At 48.8% G+C, this 17,389-nt stretch overlaps 1 protein-coding gene across 1 annotated transcript in view; it reads left to right on the top strand.

The window, feature by feature from the left end:
• The window catches only part of PTPRS (protein tyrosine phosphatase receptor type S), an 83,710-nt gene that overhangs the window by 27,384 nt on the left and 38,937 nt on the right, over positions 1-17,389 (top strand). Inside the window, exons 10-13 of the mRNA XM_086477752.1 lie at positions 9,880-10,149; positions 12,305-12,886; positions 13,815-13,948; positions 14,119-14,263. Of these exons, the coding sequence (XP_086333878.1) occupies positions 9,880-10,149; positions 12,305-12,886; positions 13,815-13,948; positions 14,119-14,263 (1,131 nt within the window). The remainder of the gene's footprint in view (positions 1-9,879; positions 10,150-12,304; positions 12,887-13,814; positions 13,949-14,118; positions 14,264-17,389) is intronic.

The following is a 17,389-nucleotide window of genomic DNA, read 5'->3' as shown; positions in this document are numbered from 1 at the left end:
GGAAAGGAGTCACACAGCTCTAACGCCTGTCCATGGAAGCCCTGCTATTTGGGTCCAGCCTTTGTTTTGGGGGGAGGGAGGGATCTGGGAAGTGGAAAAGATGGTAACAAACCCAGGGTGTCGTTCCAAGAGTTAGAGCAGACCCTGGGTCACGTTATTACTTACGTATTTCTTGGAGGTGTGGCTCTTGTTCCACATCCTGCAAAGAAAAACCCTGATCCCTGCTCTGAAGGGCTTCCCCAGCGAGACAGAACTCACTCACTGGGAACTGGCCGTTTCCCTCCAGTAATCACCAAGACGCTGCGTACAGGAGCTCGTCTGCTGTCAGCCCAGGACGGGCAGAGACAGAAAGCTTCTTGCTGTGGTACTGAATCGCACGCAGTTGTCTTTCCTTTAGCGCCCACGTGCGCGTGGAGAGCCCCGTCGTCAGGCAGTGCCTTGTCTCGGCAGCAGAGCTCGGCAGATTCCCTTGCAGGAGGGTGATGCCTCGTCCTTGCAGTGTTGGAAGTGAAGGGCAGCCAGCCAGCCGCCTTCTGCAGAAGGGGAGCTGGGTCTCATGGCTCTGCCTCTCCCCATTTACTCTCTTTCTTCACTGTCATTGAACCGTTTTTGCCTGGCTACAGGCACCTTGAAAACCAGCCGGGTCCGTAGAAGGCAGAGCCCTCCTTTCTAAAGGAGCGGGGAAGGAGAAATGGAGCAGTGGTAGACGCTAAAAGAGGCTGCTGGGACGCATCTGGCAGCTGCATCTCTGTTGTGAACAGCAACAAGAAATCTGACAAGTTACATTCTAGCTGAAAATGCCTCTTTTCCCTCTTCTCATCTCCCTGTTTATCCCCGTTAAGCTTCTGTTGCCTCCCATGTGTGCATCCTGAGGGGGTGAGCCACATGGGACAGTAAACAGGTGGGTTTTTTGCAGTGTGTTAGTTGTACCATTGGTGCTTGGTGCTTTTGCCCGTTGCAGAAATGAATGCCCGTCCTTTCCCTGTTTATGCATTTCCCTCTGCCCGTCAGTCCTCACTACTCAATAATCTACCAAAGGAGTGGCTTTCCTAGTGTACAGGTATTAAAGCTGTGTGATTTTTGAGAAATCCAGTGCAGTATTGACACAGTATCTGTCTCTCTCTTTCTCTCTCTCTCTTTTTCTCTCTGTCTGTCCTTCTCTTTTTCTTAAAATGCTGAGATTTCAGTGCTCGGACCCTCAGTGCTGGTATTCTCCCCTCCCCCTTTCAAGTCTCTCCCCCTCTCCCCTTAGATACAAGGGTACCACTCCAAAATGCTGCAGTGTTGATAATGTCTTTCTGAAGTGGCCAGCTGTGGCTCTTCTAACTTTGCTGCCAACAATAGCCAAAAGACATACCCCAGCCCCAATGCTCTATTTAAAGAAAAAAAAAAAAAAAAAAAAAAAAAAAAAGGAAGAAAACAGGCTTGTTCTATTTAAAAAGAGCAAGAGAGAAGGAATAGTATTTGAAATGAGGTGTTCCCATCCCACCTCCCTCCTGCCTAGGACTAAAAGGTGATAATCACTACTAATTACAGGATTTTCCTTCATGAATAGGAGTTTGAGTTTCAGGATTTAGATGCAATTAAAAAGGGATTTATACACCATTGGTTTTTATTATTTTATTTTCTCTTTTATAAAATATTTCTAACATGTCCAAACTGCACGGCTGCTGCTAGAATCTCTTGTGATCTGAGAAGGTTTTAAGTTCAAATTCTTCCTTAAGAGCCAATAAAAAAAAATAATAATATCAACAGCAATAAACTAAAGCTAAATTGCATGTAGTCATGATAGGCTGGAAAGACATTGGGTGAGGAAACAGAGACTTGATCCCTGGCTAAAAGAGCTCATATGGTTTGCTAGAAGTTGCGGGCATGGTCTTGAAATTATTGATTAAGGGCTTGCCTTGTTCATTACTACAGATCAGATCGTGCCATGGTCCAAAATAACAAGAACCTGCTAACGGAATTTCCGAGGTCAAATGCAGAAATATCTTTGTGGAGACCCACAAAAGCAGACCAGAAGTAGGTGGGATGATTTCTGCCACCAGCCTAGGGTGTATGAACGTTTCTCGTCTGAGCCAGCTGTCCAGATTTCACCTGTAGTCAGTGAAAAGAAAAACAAGTTCTAGTGGGGAAGTCAGCACACCTTAAGATGGGGCTGCTGATTTTTATGGGAGCTGTGCAACTCACCTGGCTTTCAAAAGTCTTGTTGGATTCTTCTCCGTATCCCTAGGGACACAGATACTATCAAACTTCTGGCCCATAGCGATTGCAGGAAAGGACAGACTCAAAGCCCTGTCTCGGTGGTGGTGTTTGAGACCTTCTTGCCTCTCCTTGCACAGCGACAGGGCCTTGCTTAGCCCAGGGGGAGGCTGGTTTGAGAGCCTGGCAGTTCTCACAGCTAATCAGAAAGCAAATGTCTGTGTACGGCTTCCCTGCAGCGAGCTGCCTGGCCTTCTTTCAGCTAGGGTGGAAGGGAAACATTTTTGGCCTTTTTAAGAGGCTTTGAATCTTGCCCAAAAGGGCTGGGGTGCTTACTCCACTGCGGTATTGAATCACTCGTACCTGACGGTGTTTTTCTTCAAGCGTCGGTGAGTCAGCACGGGCAGGGGCCAGACTTTGCCCCAGAGGGGGCAAGTGTCGGCTTGTCCGGGATCTACGGCTGCAGCTGGTTTGCCCCCTTGAAACGGAGCGCTTTGTAGCTCTCCTCTTCATTTTGAAAGCTTCAGACTTCCACCTCGATGGCTGTGTTTTGATCCAAACAGCCAGCTGCTTGGCTCAAGATAGAGCACTGTATGGAAGGACTGAGTGTCTCTGCACGCTCTTCCATTTTACAAAGGAAAGGAAGAAGGAACAATGCACCGTAGAACTGTGTGGGCTGGGCTTTAGCAAACCTCTGAGCATGCAGAGCTGCTGCTGTTGGTACAGAACAAATTGTCGTGGTTGAATTTACCAGAATTAAAAATTTCCCCCTGTTTCACACAGTGGTGCCCTGTCAGGAGTTACAAAAGGTAGCAGTTATGATGCTGCAGGGATAATCCTTTTTCCCCCTCCTCTTGAGCTTCTTGTTGCTGTGCTCTTTGCAAGCCCAGGGAGTTTTAAATGGTTCAGCAGGCGTTTAAAACAGCACCGTGCGCTCGCTGTGCCTGCTTAGGCCTTGCCTCTTCTGCTGCAGGAGTCAAGTACAGTGCTTAGTCACCCAGAATCAGGTTCTGCAGCCCAGGTTCTGCTGAGAACTTATCAAATATTTTTCAAGGATCTCTGGAAAACCTCAACTCATTGAGGGACCAAAGAGGAAAACAGGCCAGGGCTAAACACGTAATAGCAAAACTAGTTGAAATAAATTAAAATAAAAAACATAGAGAATGCAGAAATAGTGTGCCTAGGACCACAGGAAATAAAGCTTCAAAATATATTAAAATGTGACTAATTTAACAAATAATTTAGCCTGTAGCCTGCTCCTGGGTTGAGTTTGGCTCATGTGTGATTTGACCATCAAACCAGAGCTGCTGGTTGCTCAGCCCGTCCCTCAGTAGGCACATGGAGCGGTTGCTAAGCTTTTGGCTTTCAATGCCATTTAGAGGTTAAAAGGAAATAATTTCACTTGCGCTATAGATTTAATAGCTACAAGGTCAAAACAATGATATTTTAAAATGTAGGCATTTTAATACCTTTTTAGACTAGCATTGATAAATTCTTAAATAGAAAAAAGAGGGAGGCAGAAGCACCGCTCGTTTGTACAGCTGCCCCTGCAGTGCCATTTTCCAGGCGCTGGAGTTTAGGGAGGGAGAATTTTTAAGCATTTAGGGTGACAATTTTTAAGCATTACGTTAGCACTTCCGTGGGTGGGGGAGCGCCCTGTCCGTGATTGGGGTGTCCTCAGCTCTGAAATTCTAGTTTAAAACCAACCAAACAAAGCAAACAACAACTTTGCTGTGTTTCTGCAGAAGGATTTCTCAAGGGTATCAGGAAATGGAAATGGATACAAAAAGCCACCCCCCCAAAAAACCACCCAAACCAAAAAAAAAAAAAAAATCAAACCTGTATATATATGTATATGTATATCTCTGTATAGAGGGCACTTTGCAGGAACACTGTGCTGTACTGATCTCGAAATCTCTGCCTGCCTGTGTCTCTTACACCTTTTGCATCGCTGTTCTCTTTGTTTTAGGGGAAAAAATTAGATTACACCTTGTCAAATTAAAATAACAAAAATAAAATAGTAAAGTCTGTGTTTAATGTTACAGAGCTGCTTGAAAAACAATTGGGTTCCAATTATTTCATATTCAATCCTGTAAGAAGCAACAGAAAAAAAAAAAAAAAAAAAGAATTACAAAAGACCAGAGATGTTCAGCCAGCCTGTCACTCGACTAATGTGTTTTTTAAGTGGAAAAGTAACAATGATTGGGAAGGTAATGGATTTCCTCCAGACCAAATCCAAGCCTTGGTCTCATTCTTTATTTGTCTACCTATTTACTTATTTATTTTTATTTACTGTGAAGGAAATTAGGAAGGAGATGGGCATGAGGAGGGAAGTATCTCGTCCTCTGGAGGGACGGAGGTCGGAAATCCAAACCCGAACAGCGTCTCGCCCCAGCGGAATGAACTTGCAATTGGAATGGGAGAGGGAGAAGGCAGAGGCGGCTGCACGGACAGCACAGGGGCAGGGACGGACCACCTTTTGGGAGGGGAGGACAGGTGTAATCTAAGCTTCACTAATAATGTAGAGGCTGCACATTATTTTGGCACCCTTTCCCCTACCCCCTCCTCATTTTGGAGCAAGACGGAATGACTCCTGTCTCACCAAAATGGCCAATAATGTCCGCCTTCTCACCTCATTTGGAGCAGCAGCTTGCTGAGTGTCAAAATGTTTAATACCATTTGGTTTTGTTTGGTGCTTTCAACCAGTCACTTCACTTTCTTTTGTTTCCTTTTCAATTAATTTCTTCTTTAAGATATAAAATATGTTTATCTTTTAGTTGGTTTAATGTGAATCGGGGTTTGAAGTGACGGGTTCTTGTCTGGTACGTTCTCCTTTCCCCACATCGCTCCTCCTCCAACGTATTTCTCCCTGAGCTAATCTGGAAGGGGCTTAAAAAGTGGAACCGGTGGGTTTCCTCAGCACAAACTGGTTGGTTGGTCCTCAGATTTCTCTCACTAGCAGCGTCCTGGGAACACATTTTAAGGATGGATTCTGGTGTTGCAAAAGTCAACCCTGGATCTCCCAGTGTCTCTTCCGATCAGGTCTGTAAATCTGTCCCTTTCGAGAACATCTCTCACCTGGTGGACCCCAGCTCTCTTTTTAACTGAGTGGTGGTGGTGGGGAACCTTAGCAATGTTGATTGGAACCTTCTTGTTGGAAAGAATAATGCACTGAAATGCCACTCACAGAACACAAACTGGGTTAACTTCTCTGCATCCGTGAGCAGCAACAAAGCCAGTTTGCTTTACAAGGGTGTGAAAAGTTATGGATCTGTTCCATTTCTAATGAAGGTTACGTTAAGCAGAATTTGGGGGGCAGATTTGCCTGTGTGAGATACTTATCCAACAGATAATATTAAACAGACTCATAACAAACTGCACTTAAGAAATCTCTCTGTGCCTCAGAAACGGCTTCTCTGCGTTCAAGTAATTTGACTTGCGTCACAAATGTCCAGCTCCAGTTGTAAAATCTGGTTCTGTCAGTAACAAGCTGTATCCTTGTTTGAAAAAAGCTCCTGAGAGTTTTTTGGCCATTGAAAATGTGTGTTTGTGTGTGCCTGCTTGTGTGTGTATACTGGGAGATGTTGCACATGCACATGGAGCATGCACATATGTGTATGCATGCAAGGTTGGCTTCGTAAAACAGGTCTGTCATGGAAATCAAACATCCCTGAAACTCAGGGAAGGTGCGTCTTGAAACCAGAAATTGGTAAAAGTATTAGATAAGCATCTATGAAGTAGAGCCCTGACTGCCCCATCCCAACTTTTCCTTTCCAGAGAAGGCAGTTCTTCTTTCCTTTCTGGTCCTTTGAATGTGTTGGATAGCAAAATGGAGGGAATCTCTTCACCACTTTTTTTTTGCATGTAAAATTTCACTCTTTCATCTGCGATGTGTGAAAGCCAGCTGGACCCAGAGCTGAAATTGTTCTTGATTGAATCTCTAGCTGCACTTCAAGCTTTCTTCTCACCACCGCTCTCCTCCTCCTAGGCCCTGACCTAAACGCTGACCCAGAGATTCTCAGCTTGACAAATCTCATGTCAACAGCCAAATCAGAGTGGTATAGCAATTAAAATAAACAGCAGCGTGATGGTTCTTGGTGTCCAGAGATGAGCTCTATAAGTATTTCCTGAATACAGTAAATGCAGTTGTCACAACCCTGAGCCGTAGCAGGGATGGATCTAGGGACTCTCTGAGGTCTCCAACGCTTAATGTTGGAATTAATTTTCACGTCCTAGACTGGTGTGTGGATGTTTGTATATTTGTGCACACACAGGAGTGCGTAGCTTTTTTTAAACCAGGATGCACAACCGAAATGCTACTGCCTGTTTTGGTCTTGCATTAGCCTGCCCCTAACCCTAATCCAAATTCTCCCTTTTCGCAGAGTGCGCGTTGTTTTGGGCTGGCGTCCAGATGGGCTGGTGGCTTCCCGTTAGTTAACTGTGACAAATGCCCTTAAAAGAGCCAAAAAAGTAATGCTGCCCTGAGCCCCCACAAAGCTGCCCTAAACCCCTGGGGGCTGTGAGGAGGGTGGGAGAATTGCTTCGCAGTTGTTTGTGAGCGTGTTCTGCCCAGCTCCAGCTCCATGGCCCTGAGCTTGTGTTTTGTGAGTGGATCTCTTCCCTTCCCTGCTCAAAACCACGCAGACAGCACCAGTCTGTTCCCTTCAGACTCCGATTCTCAGCACTCCACCATACATCAAATGATGCTTTTCGGTTATTAAATTCTGGTTTGTTCTTCCTTTTTTATATTTTTTTTTCCCTTTATCTTTTAGTTCAGTTTTATTTCTTTGTGATTAGCCTCGGTTTGAATAAATTGTCTTGTTCTGTTTCCATGACAACTCAGTGTTTGCATCCCACCTGCCGTTGTTTGTTGCTGTTGATGCTGTTTGCTGACCGGATCTTGTCCGGCATATGTCTCCCCATTTCTCCTCACCTCTTCCCACCTTACCTCCCCTCTCCAGAAGGTTACATATCAGCCCCTCCTCAAAAGAGCCATCCCCACCCCAGATCTGTCTGCATGTTGACCCCACTTGTTTCTTTTCAAGTTCTCTCCATCTTGTCTCAGATTGTGACCGGTGTGGTCTTCACATGGCTCCATTTTCTGAAATGCGGTACCTCCTGAAGCAGACAGTGGAAAGAAGGATGGAGTAGGCAACAGGGACGTACCCTTATGTCTAGGGCTTCAAGTCTTCCGTAGCGGTGTGACAGGAGGGAGAAAGGAGCATGTTGCCTGGTCTCTTGAGCTAGTGCTGGTGCCTGAGGTTGTGCAAATACCGTGGTACTCTCCTTACCTTTTCTCTAAGCAGAAGGTCATCTTCTAGTGTTAGTGTCCAGGTGAGTTTGCAGTCTCTCCTTCCACACGCCGGTCCTTTCCCCAGCTACACGGAAGGTGAGGGCATGCTGCCCGTTCTCTTTGCAAATCCATGCATGCAGGAATTCTCCTTTGACATCTCTGAGCTCCTAATGCCGCAAATCTGGAAGTCTTCTCTTCCTTGCCTCTCAGTACTGGTTCCTGGGTACTGCTAACCATGCACGATGGGATGAGCACACCTCTCTCTGAAGACATCTCCCTGTCAGCTTGCCGGAGGAGGCCGGGGCTATACTTGGCTTTTGTTTAACAAAGCCCCACTAAATGGAAAGCAGCCACTACCTCTCCTGGCAGCGCCCTTCCCGTCTGAAAAGATCCGTAATGTTGAGTGGCAGCCAGGGAAATGGGCTGGAAGATAAATACTAGAAAAACCCCAGACATCAGTTCCAGGGGACATCTGAGGGCACGAGGAGTTGGGAAGCGCGATGGCGGGCTAAGCTCTGATGTCCTTTGCATTGCTTGTGCATGGATGCAATTGCCACTGAATTTTGGAGAGGTTGTTCAGAGAGGTTACGTGGGAATAGGACAGCAGAGTCCCCCAGCACTCCTAACGCTCCTGCCCCCTCGCTCACCCTACCTGAGCGGGGGGTTGACTGCATGGCTGTCTCTGAAGCCGGAGGAATCCCGCGCTCCTTTTCTCCTTAAGCTGCTGCTGCTCCTGCATCTCCTGGGGGTCTGTATCCTTTTGTCTTTGCTTGCGGGATGGGACCTTGCCCTCAGCTCCCTCCCTAGGGCCCTTCTGACATTTCTCCTTAGTCCGTTCTCCTGCTTTCAGCCGTAAGGAAGAGCACCCACCTCGGCCAGCCGGCCAGCCCAGTTAGTTCAGAAAATGGAGCCAAGGAAACCGTACCCTCCCCTTTGCGTCCATGTTCTTATTGTGTAAGGTCTGGAAGCTGCATCCACCTCTCTGCTAAGGAGATGCACAGAACATGTCACTGTTTTCTCAACGTTAAAGTTTCATTACCTTGTTTTTCTTATTAATTCTATTCTATTTATTATTCCGCCAGGGCTGAGATGTGACAATGTGAGCCACCACATTGGGTCACATCAGCTAGAAAAAGTATGCAGCATTAAAGTGGGTTTCCCCCTCCCCTCCCTCTCTTTTCTCTCTCTTCTTTCTCCCTTCCCCTCCTTGTTCTCCTTCTCCTTGTCTTCCTTTCTTTCTCTGTCGCTCACTCTCTTTTCAGTATCCATGTGGGCATTTGCTAGCCGCCCATAAATTATATTTCTCTGCATTTTCCTCTCTCTTTCTCTTTCTATCTTTTTCTCTCTCTCTTTTTTACCTATTTTGCATGATGTTTGTGACTCTGAGAGCTGCATCTATCGATGGAACCGTGTCAGATCTTAAAGAGGCTTCGTTAGGGTTTCTATACCCGAAAACCACAAAAATTTCATTAGAGTTTCTCATCTTTTCCACACTCCTTCTCGCTCCAGGGGGACTGCCTCCCCCTGGACGGTTCTCACACACACACACCAACTAAATTCTGTCCCGCTCCGGGGACTCCCTCTCCTCCCTTTTTTTATATTTTTGCCTCTTTACTTTTCAAGTGGTGTCTCTCTGGCATTTGGGGATGTGATACTTCTCTCTTGTTGGATTCTCTGGGTCCAACAAGGCAAAATCTTGAGAAGTTTCCGTCTTCATCCCAGCCTTCTCCTCGCCACCACCCCACCTCTGCAGCATCCCTTAGGCACAGGTGGGAGAGGACCCCTCTCCGGAGACTGGGGAGGCACCTGGACCATTTCAGGCCGTGGTGGTGGAGGGGCTGTTTCGTTTTGATGGGGGAGAAGGTGATCTGGGAGTCGGACTCCACTGGAAAAGGGGAGGAGCAGGTTTCCCGGGGCATGGAGCGGGGAGCTGGGGGCCCCAGCGGCTGTGGAGGAGATTTTTCGACGCTCGCCATGCCAGCTCTTGCCAGTAAAGATGAGAAATTGCTAATAAATTTTTGTGTATTTATCTGTGCTGTGATGGGTCTAATCTTGATCAATGGAACCCTGTTGCTATGAAATACCGCTTTTATGTCTATATTCTATATATTGTTTGTGAAGTAAAAATTTATTTGAAGTTTAATTTTTTTGGTTTTTGGTTTTTGATTTTTTAATTTATTTGTTTTTTGTTTTGTTTTTAATGAAGGAAGAAAATAAATGATGACAAACCCCATCTATATTTAAATTATCTTTTGCTCTTCTTTCTTTTTCTCCCTTTTCTTCTTTTTCTTTTCTTTCTTCCTTTTTTTTTTTTTTTTTTTTTTGGTTTGGTTTGGTTTGGTTTGGTTTTGTTTTTTTGTTACCTCTGTGCGTCTCGTCCACAGTTCGCCGTGTGGCCCCTCGCTTCTCCATCTTACCCGTCAGCCATGAAATCATGCCCGGTGGCAACGTCAACATCACCTGCGTGGCCGTGGGTTCGCCCATGCCGTACGTCAAGTGGATGCAGGGAGCGGAGGACCTGACGCCTGAAGATGACATGCCTGTGGGCCGCAATGTCTTGGAGCTCACGGATGTCAAGGACTCAGCCAACTACACGTGTGTGGCCATGTCCAGTCTGGGAGTCATAGAAGCTGTTGCTCAGATCACGGTGAAATGTAAGAGAGTGTGAGCACGCCTGCGTGAGCGAGTGCGTGGGTTCCCCGGCTGCATGTTCGTAGGAGCGTGCGTGCACGAGCGTGTCAGCTGCCGCATGGGTGTTTATACGTGCAAGGCATGCGTGGGGCGCACGCGCCTGAGCGTGTGTGCAGGCCAGATGTGGGCACGTGGCGTGTTTGTGCGCGTTTGTAGATACGTGGTCGTGCCTGTCGGCCTGCAGCGGGGCATGAGTGGGAACGTCACCGCCTGACCGCGGGGGTACTGGTTTCTGCTTGTGTCTTTGTGTGTCTGCATGGGGTGAGCCTGGGCCTGTCTGATCTGCACGTGAGGAGTGTGGGCACACAATTATGCATGTGACAAGGTAGTCGTGCATGAGTGTGTGTGCATGGGAGAAGGAGCAACGTGGCTGTACGGGCATGTGGGTGCTTGACTGCATGTATGTAAGTCCGTGTTGTTACAAGCCTGTATGTACATGCACAGGTGTGTGAGCAGGAGCAGAGAGTTGTGCACCACGAGGGCCGTGTGCTGGGATCGGTGCATGCGTCTTTGGGGATCCCACGCACAAAGTAATCCACAGTGAAGGGGAAGCTGGTGGCTTGAGATCTTTCCTCGCTTTAGGACAACTGAGCTGTTTGTTATGAAGAAAACTGTGATTCAGACCCCTGCATGCTTGTTTCTGTCCTGGGATATGAGGCTGGCTGGGCAGTTTGCAAGGAGCCTTGGATGGCTTGGAGCCTGCATGCCATCCTGTTCCAAGGGTAGAGATTCAGCCAAGGCCCTGAGGATCTCTGGCATGTGTGCCCTTGTAGTACAGCCTAGCTCCAGCATCTTAGTGGCTGTTGTTGCCTCAGCAAGAGGGGGAATAACCCCAGCTTCCAGCTAGCAATTCCCAAGAGGAGCATGGGTGCAATCTTCAATCTATTCTGTCCTCAGCAGGGGAGTATTAAAACCTAAGCGGGATGCCCCTGTGGTTGGGTGAGTGTAGAGCTCTTCGTTTGAGCTGGTGTCTGCTCTGAGTGGTGGCGTTGCCCACGAGGGATCTCGGGAGAGAGCGGGTGGGAAGGGATGCGGGCGGGTCGGGGAGAGGAGGAGAAACACTTTGGAGAAGGGGAGGGCTAAAGAAGAACAATCATGTTGTATCAGCCCATCTGACTAAGGAAGGCCTGACGATAGAAATGAGTAGGGACTAGTGAGTCCCGACAGGACACTCGTCCTGAGCTTCCGCCCAGGGAGTGGGCTCACGTGCTAGCAGAAGGATGCCTGGGGCTGGACTGAGATGCTCTTTGTTTTCCTGAGTATTTTCTTCCTTCCCCCTTTTTCCCTCTCTTATACTATCAGTTTGAAAAGCTGCTGTGTAAGATACGTTGCTTCTGCTTCCATCTATCCTGTCTCCTCAGATGGGGAATCTTGCCCTGCTGGTACCTTCTGCCTTTTGTCATTTTATTTGTATTCTATACCCCCTTATGTTCCTGCATGTAAGCATCCTCAGTCTTTCCCTGTCACAAGATGAAAGGAGAAGTTAGAGCTTTAGAGGTGCTCAAGTCTAGAGAAGATGAGGTTGGAAAGGGTCTAAAGTGTGTAGTGAGGAAAGGACGTAAAGCTTGCTGTTAAAGGTGTCTGACATTTAGCGTGCAGTCTCCAGCAAGCTCCAAAGGTAGTCTTCTGGATGAGGGACAGAGGAGATGAATATTAACACACATTTGTGGCTTGAGAGGAAGCACTCCAAGTATTTATAGCTTTTTCATTCTGGAGAACACAGTCCGCAGTATACCGTTACCTGCACGCTAAACGAGGAGAGATTCAGCAGTGCCGGAGCCGGGCTGCCAGCGCTGTTGCAGAAGACCTGATTACGTGCTCGGAAGGAGCTCCTGCAGAACTGCTTTTCCTTACTGCCATGTGAGCCGGCGGATGTGCAGCTGAAGTCTGTGCTAATGATTCCAGATGTTTAGCTGAACACTTTTCCTTTTGATGGAGCAGTTTAAGGAGGATAATAGAGTGTATAACTAGGTTCATAATATTTCAGCAGCACTTTACTGAACTGCCGCGCTGTGATTGGTACTGTGCCTCTGGCTCCTACAGCCCTAACTAGCCCAATTAGGCACCATTTCAGCGTATGTGGATTTTTTTTAAATGTCTGTTCTTCCTGATTCTCAGCACTCCCCAAGGCTCCTGGGACGCCAGTGGTGACAGAGACAACAGCAACGAGTATCACCATCACCTGGGACTCTGGAAATCCAGACCCTGTGTCCTACTATGTCATTGAATACAAGTCTAAAAGCCAGGATGGACCGTATCAGATCAAAGAGGACATCACCACCACACGCTACAGTATTGGGGGTCTCAGCCCCAACTCTGAGTACGAGATCTGGGTCTCTGCAGTCAACAGCATTGGGCAGGGGCCTCCCAGCGAGTCAGTGGTCACTCGCACTGGCGAGCAAGCTCCTGCCAGTGCCCCCCGTAATGTGCAGGGGCGAATGCTGAGCAGCACCACCATGATCATCCAGTGGGAGGAACCGGTGGAGCCCAATGGACAGATCCGTGGCTATCGTGTATATTATACCATGGAGCCTGATCAGCCCGTCAGCAACTGGCAGAAGCACAACGTGGACGACAGCCTCCTGACCACAGTGGGCAGCCTTCTCGAGGACGAAACCTACACAGTCCGGGTCCTGGCCTTCACCTCCGTGGGAGATGGACCTCTTTCTGACCCCATCCAGGTTAAGACGCAGCAAGGAGGTGAGCACGGGTATCGCTAGCCTTGGATGCCCTGGGCTGCAGGAGGGAGAGGTGTTGGCTTCTAGCATTAACCAGCTGTGGCTGCTGTGTCACCAGAACACTTTTTCCTGTATTGATTCAGTTTGGTTAAAATAGAAGTAACCTGGGAGGAAGCTTGGTCCAGTGGCTGGAGCCGGGGAGCCTGGTGCATGATTTCTGATCTGTTTTTTTCTCAGAAAGGTTGTTGCTTAAATGAGTGGGGCCAGCAATTACGCAAAGAGAATCCATTTCTGCTGTGCCATATTTCAAAGTGGGTTATCTTCTTGCTTTCAGGTTCTAAATGTCTTTAACAAACCTAAAAACACTCACTGCCCAGGCAGCGGTAAAGCTTAACTCTTCTTAAAGTACCCAGAAACTGCCTTCTGAGAGACGAGCGGGGAACGAGCCTTATTTTGCCTTTTTCTAAAAGGGGAGCAAAACAAAGCCCTAATTGTCACAGCAGATGTGTTGAACTGAGAACAAAAGATGTTTTATCACAGGTTGTCACCCAGCATGCTTTCAGGTGCTTTGCTTGTGGTATGGGGTGCTGACGAGGAAACCCTGCATCCTCAACGGACTGCTCATGGGCTTCCCACTTCCACAATCTTTTGATACTGGGGATTAGCGGGAAAGGCTGTATTCTGCATTGCCATAAGGAGGCATATGATCCAGTAGGACTCTTCTGTCTCAAGTGCTGGACGTGCTCGAGTGCTGTGGTGGGATTTAACCCTCCACTACTTTAAAGGAAAGGCCTGCCCACTCTGCAGCGTGGCATTTTGCTGATGATGTGCTCTTCACACACAGGCCTTGAAGAAAGCAGGGTAGGGTTTTTCTGATTAGCCAAGTTAATGTGGTTTCTCCTGTCTCTCATCTTGCCTCCTTTGCCCCATCGGCTTCTTCTCTGTATCAGTTCCTGGGCAGCCGATGAACTTCCGAGCAGAAGCCAAGACAGAGACAAGCATCGTGTTGTCGTGGAGCCCTCCCCGCCAGGAGATCATAGTGAAGTATGAGCTCCTCTATAAGGAAGGAGACCATGGCAGGGAGGTGAGTCTGGACAGGAGGAGCGCAGAGGGTTGGGGCCCTGAGGAGCATCCCGGCCCTCCGTCCCCCGAGGTGGCTGAGAGAGGGGAGTAGGGCAGGTGTCTCTCGGCAGGGCTCGCCTCTGCTCCTTTTTTGTTTGTTTTTATTTTTTTCTTCCCGCTCGCCCATCTCAGGTGCCGAAGAACTTCGAGCCAACGACCTCCTTCACTGTGGAAGGCCTGAAGCCCAACACTGAGTATGTCTTCCGGCTGGCCGCCCGCTCGGCTCTGGGCCTGGGGGCCTTCACCCCGGAGGTCAGAGAGCGCACCTTGCAGTCTAGTAGGTGTCTCTCCTTTTCCCACCCTTCTCTGAGGGGAAGACAGTCAGGGAGCCAGAGATGGTGGGCACAGGGGTACGGAGCTGTGGGGCGGACGTTTGCGGTGCTGCGGCGTTTCTGGGGTTCCCCTGCAGGGAGGGGGGCGGTGGGGGGGGGTGGGGGGGTGGGGGTGTCACCTTTGGGACCTGCTGCCTTTTCCCTTTGCTGCCCCAGGTAGCTGAGATGTGAACGAAGAGCGGAGCTGGTGCATGCTTTGAGGGGGGGGGGGGGGGGGTGATGGAGGGCCAGATAGCACCATCCACCTGGTGGGGTGGGGAGCAGTGAAGAGCTCGTGGATGGGCCGTGCTGGCCCTTGGTGCTGAGCATGCTCAGGGAGGACAGCACCCCACCTCGCCTGTCCACCAGCAGAAACCGAGCAGCAGCTGTCTGGAAGGGGGGCACAAGCAATGGAGCAAGGGAGACTCGGGGAATTGGGAGGAAGAGGAGATGGGAAGGTGATTAATCGAAAGTCCCAATATTTCCACCAGCCTTTGGGGAAGCAATCCTCCTGCTCTTTTTCCATGAGCGACTTCGTAGCCGCGGGGAGGAAGGCCTGCTGGCCCAGCAAGAGCTGGGAACGGTCCCATTTGGGCTCCAGCAGAGCAGGAGAGAGAAGAGTCATGTGGAGGCTGTGGGGAGGGATATTAATGACACCAGGATGGAGCGTATGCAACCAAAATGTGCTGGTTTTAGTTTAATGGATTGTCTCCCTTCGCTGTTGCCCTGGGGACAATAACCCTGGATGGCAATATTTCAACCTGGGCTTTTCACAGATCTTTGCTTTTAAATGAGGTGTTTTTTTCACTGCATGAGTGGCTGTGGCAGCTGTTCTTTGTGTTTTCTGTCTCCTCTCATCTCTACTAAATCACTCCGCTGCAGTTTGGAGTAGCCGGGAGCAGAACTAACTCAGAAATGGCTCTGGTCACCAGTGTGAGGAGAGTGAGCGCCTGCTCCCATCTCTCAGAGTCCTTAACAAGGGAGAGCAGTGGGCTCTCGGCTGGGCGCCTGCCCCATCTTTCTGTTTTAATTGTCACGTCCTGCTGTCTCTCCCTTTCTCTCTTCCCCTGTCTCTCTCCTTCTCTTTCTCTCCCCCCAGGAGTGGGAGGAGAGGGGAGTCTGTTTCTGCATAGACAGAATTCCTTAGTGAGGCTTTCTCAGGCCTCCAGTCCATTCAAAGATACTTTGTTTTCTTCTTTCCTTCAAATGTTTTTTCCCCTTTTTTCCCTTTTTTTTTTTTCTTTATTACTCTCTCTACGTATCAAAAGAAAGTCCTTTCCTGACTCTGCTGCAAATCTGCTGGTTCTGATCCCAGTATGGTACTGTCAGAGGGAGCGTCACTGTGGGGTGGGGGAAAATGAACTGAAAGGACCTGAAAAATAAGTGTCAAACTTACACTCTGCTTCTGTTTTCCAAGGGGTTTCTCTCCTTGAGATTTGTGGGGATGGGAGGAAAAGAGGGTCTGGGATTTGTACTTGCTGGTTCTATAAAAACAGACTGGAAGAGAGGTGTGGGAGCTGATGACAGTAGGGCTTAGTGATGCTGAAAATTTTTCCCTAAAGGGTGAAGAGAAGGGGATCTGGGAAAGGGGAAGGCTTTGGGGCTTTTTCTGACTTGGCACCTGCCCAGAATGAGGCCTGGTTTATTTCTCTGTAGCTCAGCTTTCATAGGGATAGTTTCATTAATTTAACGCTCTTAAGAACATTAGCTGGGAGCTGTCAGTGTCCTGTAACACGGTGAAACATTTTTTCCTGGCTGGCTGTTGGAGGAACGAGTCAATTCTCCCTGGTCCGGGCGACATCCTTCGGCTCACAGACCTTCTGGCTCGGGACAGGCTTTTATGTCTTCCCTCTGCAGCTCCTTTTCTGTTCAGCTCCTCCTTGGCCCGCTCCATGGCTCTTCTTTCTTTTCTCTTCTGCTGTCTGCTTGCCTGCCTGCATGCTCTCGCAGCCCAGCGAAACCAGCTCCCTGCTCTCTGTCTGTCTGTCTCTTGCTGGGCGGTTTCACACCACGATGGCATCTTGTCTCTGAAACGGCAAAGCCTCCTTCATCCTCCTGCAGCCTGCCGAGGCGTTCGGTGCTCTTCCCCTCCTAGCTCAGCTGGCAAGCATGTGCCTGCATGCCGCAGCCCTCCCTGCATTGCACACCTTTCTGCACAACACCCTCCACCTCCCTGTCAGGGTGGCTCCTCCTGAGCATCATAACCAAAGTAAAATCCATTAAACTAAAGGTAAAGTATCTTTTTCTTCTTGAAGTAGCTGGGTTTTAACTCTTCAAGTACCAGAGACATAGATTGTAAAAATAACAGAATCTTACGGTTGGAGAAAGCTGTTTTTCCCTTTCTAACTAGCCATGACCTTCCCAGGGCTCCTTGGCAACTCTGCTACTCAGAAATTTCAGAGTGCAAAGCACGCATCAACAGACAGGGGTGGCAGGGTGGGTGCTGTGAGGCTGCATGTGCAGGTGTAGAGGAACAACGGGGCTTTCTTACCCTCTGTTCCTTCCTGAGAAAGGATGTTTTCCCCCACCCATTAGCTCTGCTCTCCTTCCCCTTCCCCCTTCCTCACAGTATATGAAGTGAACAAAACTTATGCAAAGTCTATGGTACCTAAAGGGTTAAAAAACATCGTATTGTACAAGATCAGTAAGGGTCATTCTTGTGGCTTGGACAGTCAACTTTAAAGCATGTAAAAGATGCAGTTCAGGTGAGTACTGGCTGGTCTCAAGCGCATTCACAAATACAGTCCACCCTGTTGCTGCAGGCTGACACACACCTGCGTGGATCTGCACACACTCACGTGTGTCCTGGAGCCCGTGGGAGGGCGGGGACGGGTTCCCAAAGAGCTGTCTGCCTGGTAAAAACAGAGGCCAGCAGACCACGGTGATGATCTCCTCGCTGGGGAGCTCTTGCCTGTGCTGCGGCTCCCTTTCCAGCAAAGGGGCTTGTTGCAGAGGTGAGCTCACAGCCTCCGCTTCGGGCTGCGGTACTTCGCCTCCTGCATACAGCTCCCGCCTTCTCGATGCTGTCCCCACGCGCGCACGCACGTCTCCAGGGTCACACAGGTTGGGCTGGATTGTGAAGGAAACTCACA

This window comes from Leptosomus discolor, chromosome 24, assembly GCF_034619465.1.
Source record: "Leptosomus discolor isolate bLepDis1 chromosome 24, bLepDis1.hap2, whole genome shotgun sequence".
Classification (NCBI taxonomy): domain Eukaryota; kingdom Metazoa; phylum Chordata; class Aves; order Leptosomiformes; family Leptosomidae; genus Leptosomus; species Leptosomus discolor.
The sequence above is the reverse complement of the archived record's forward strand: the minus strand, read 5'-3'. Positions and strand labels throughout refer to the sequence as shown.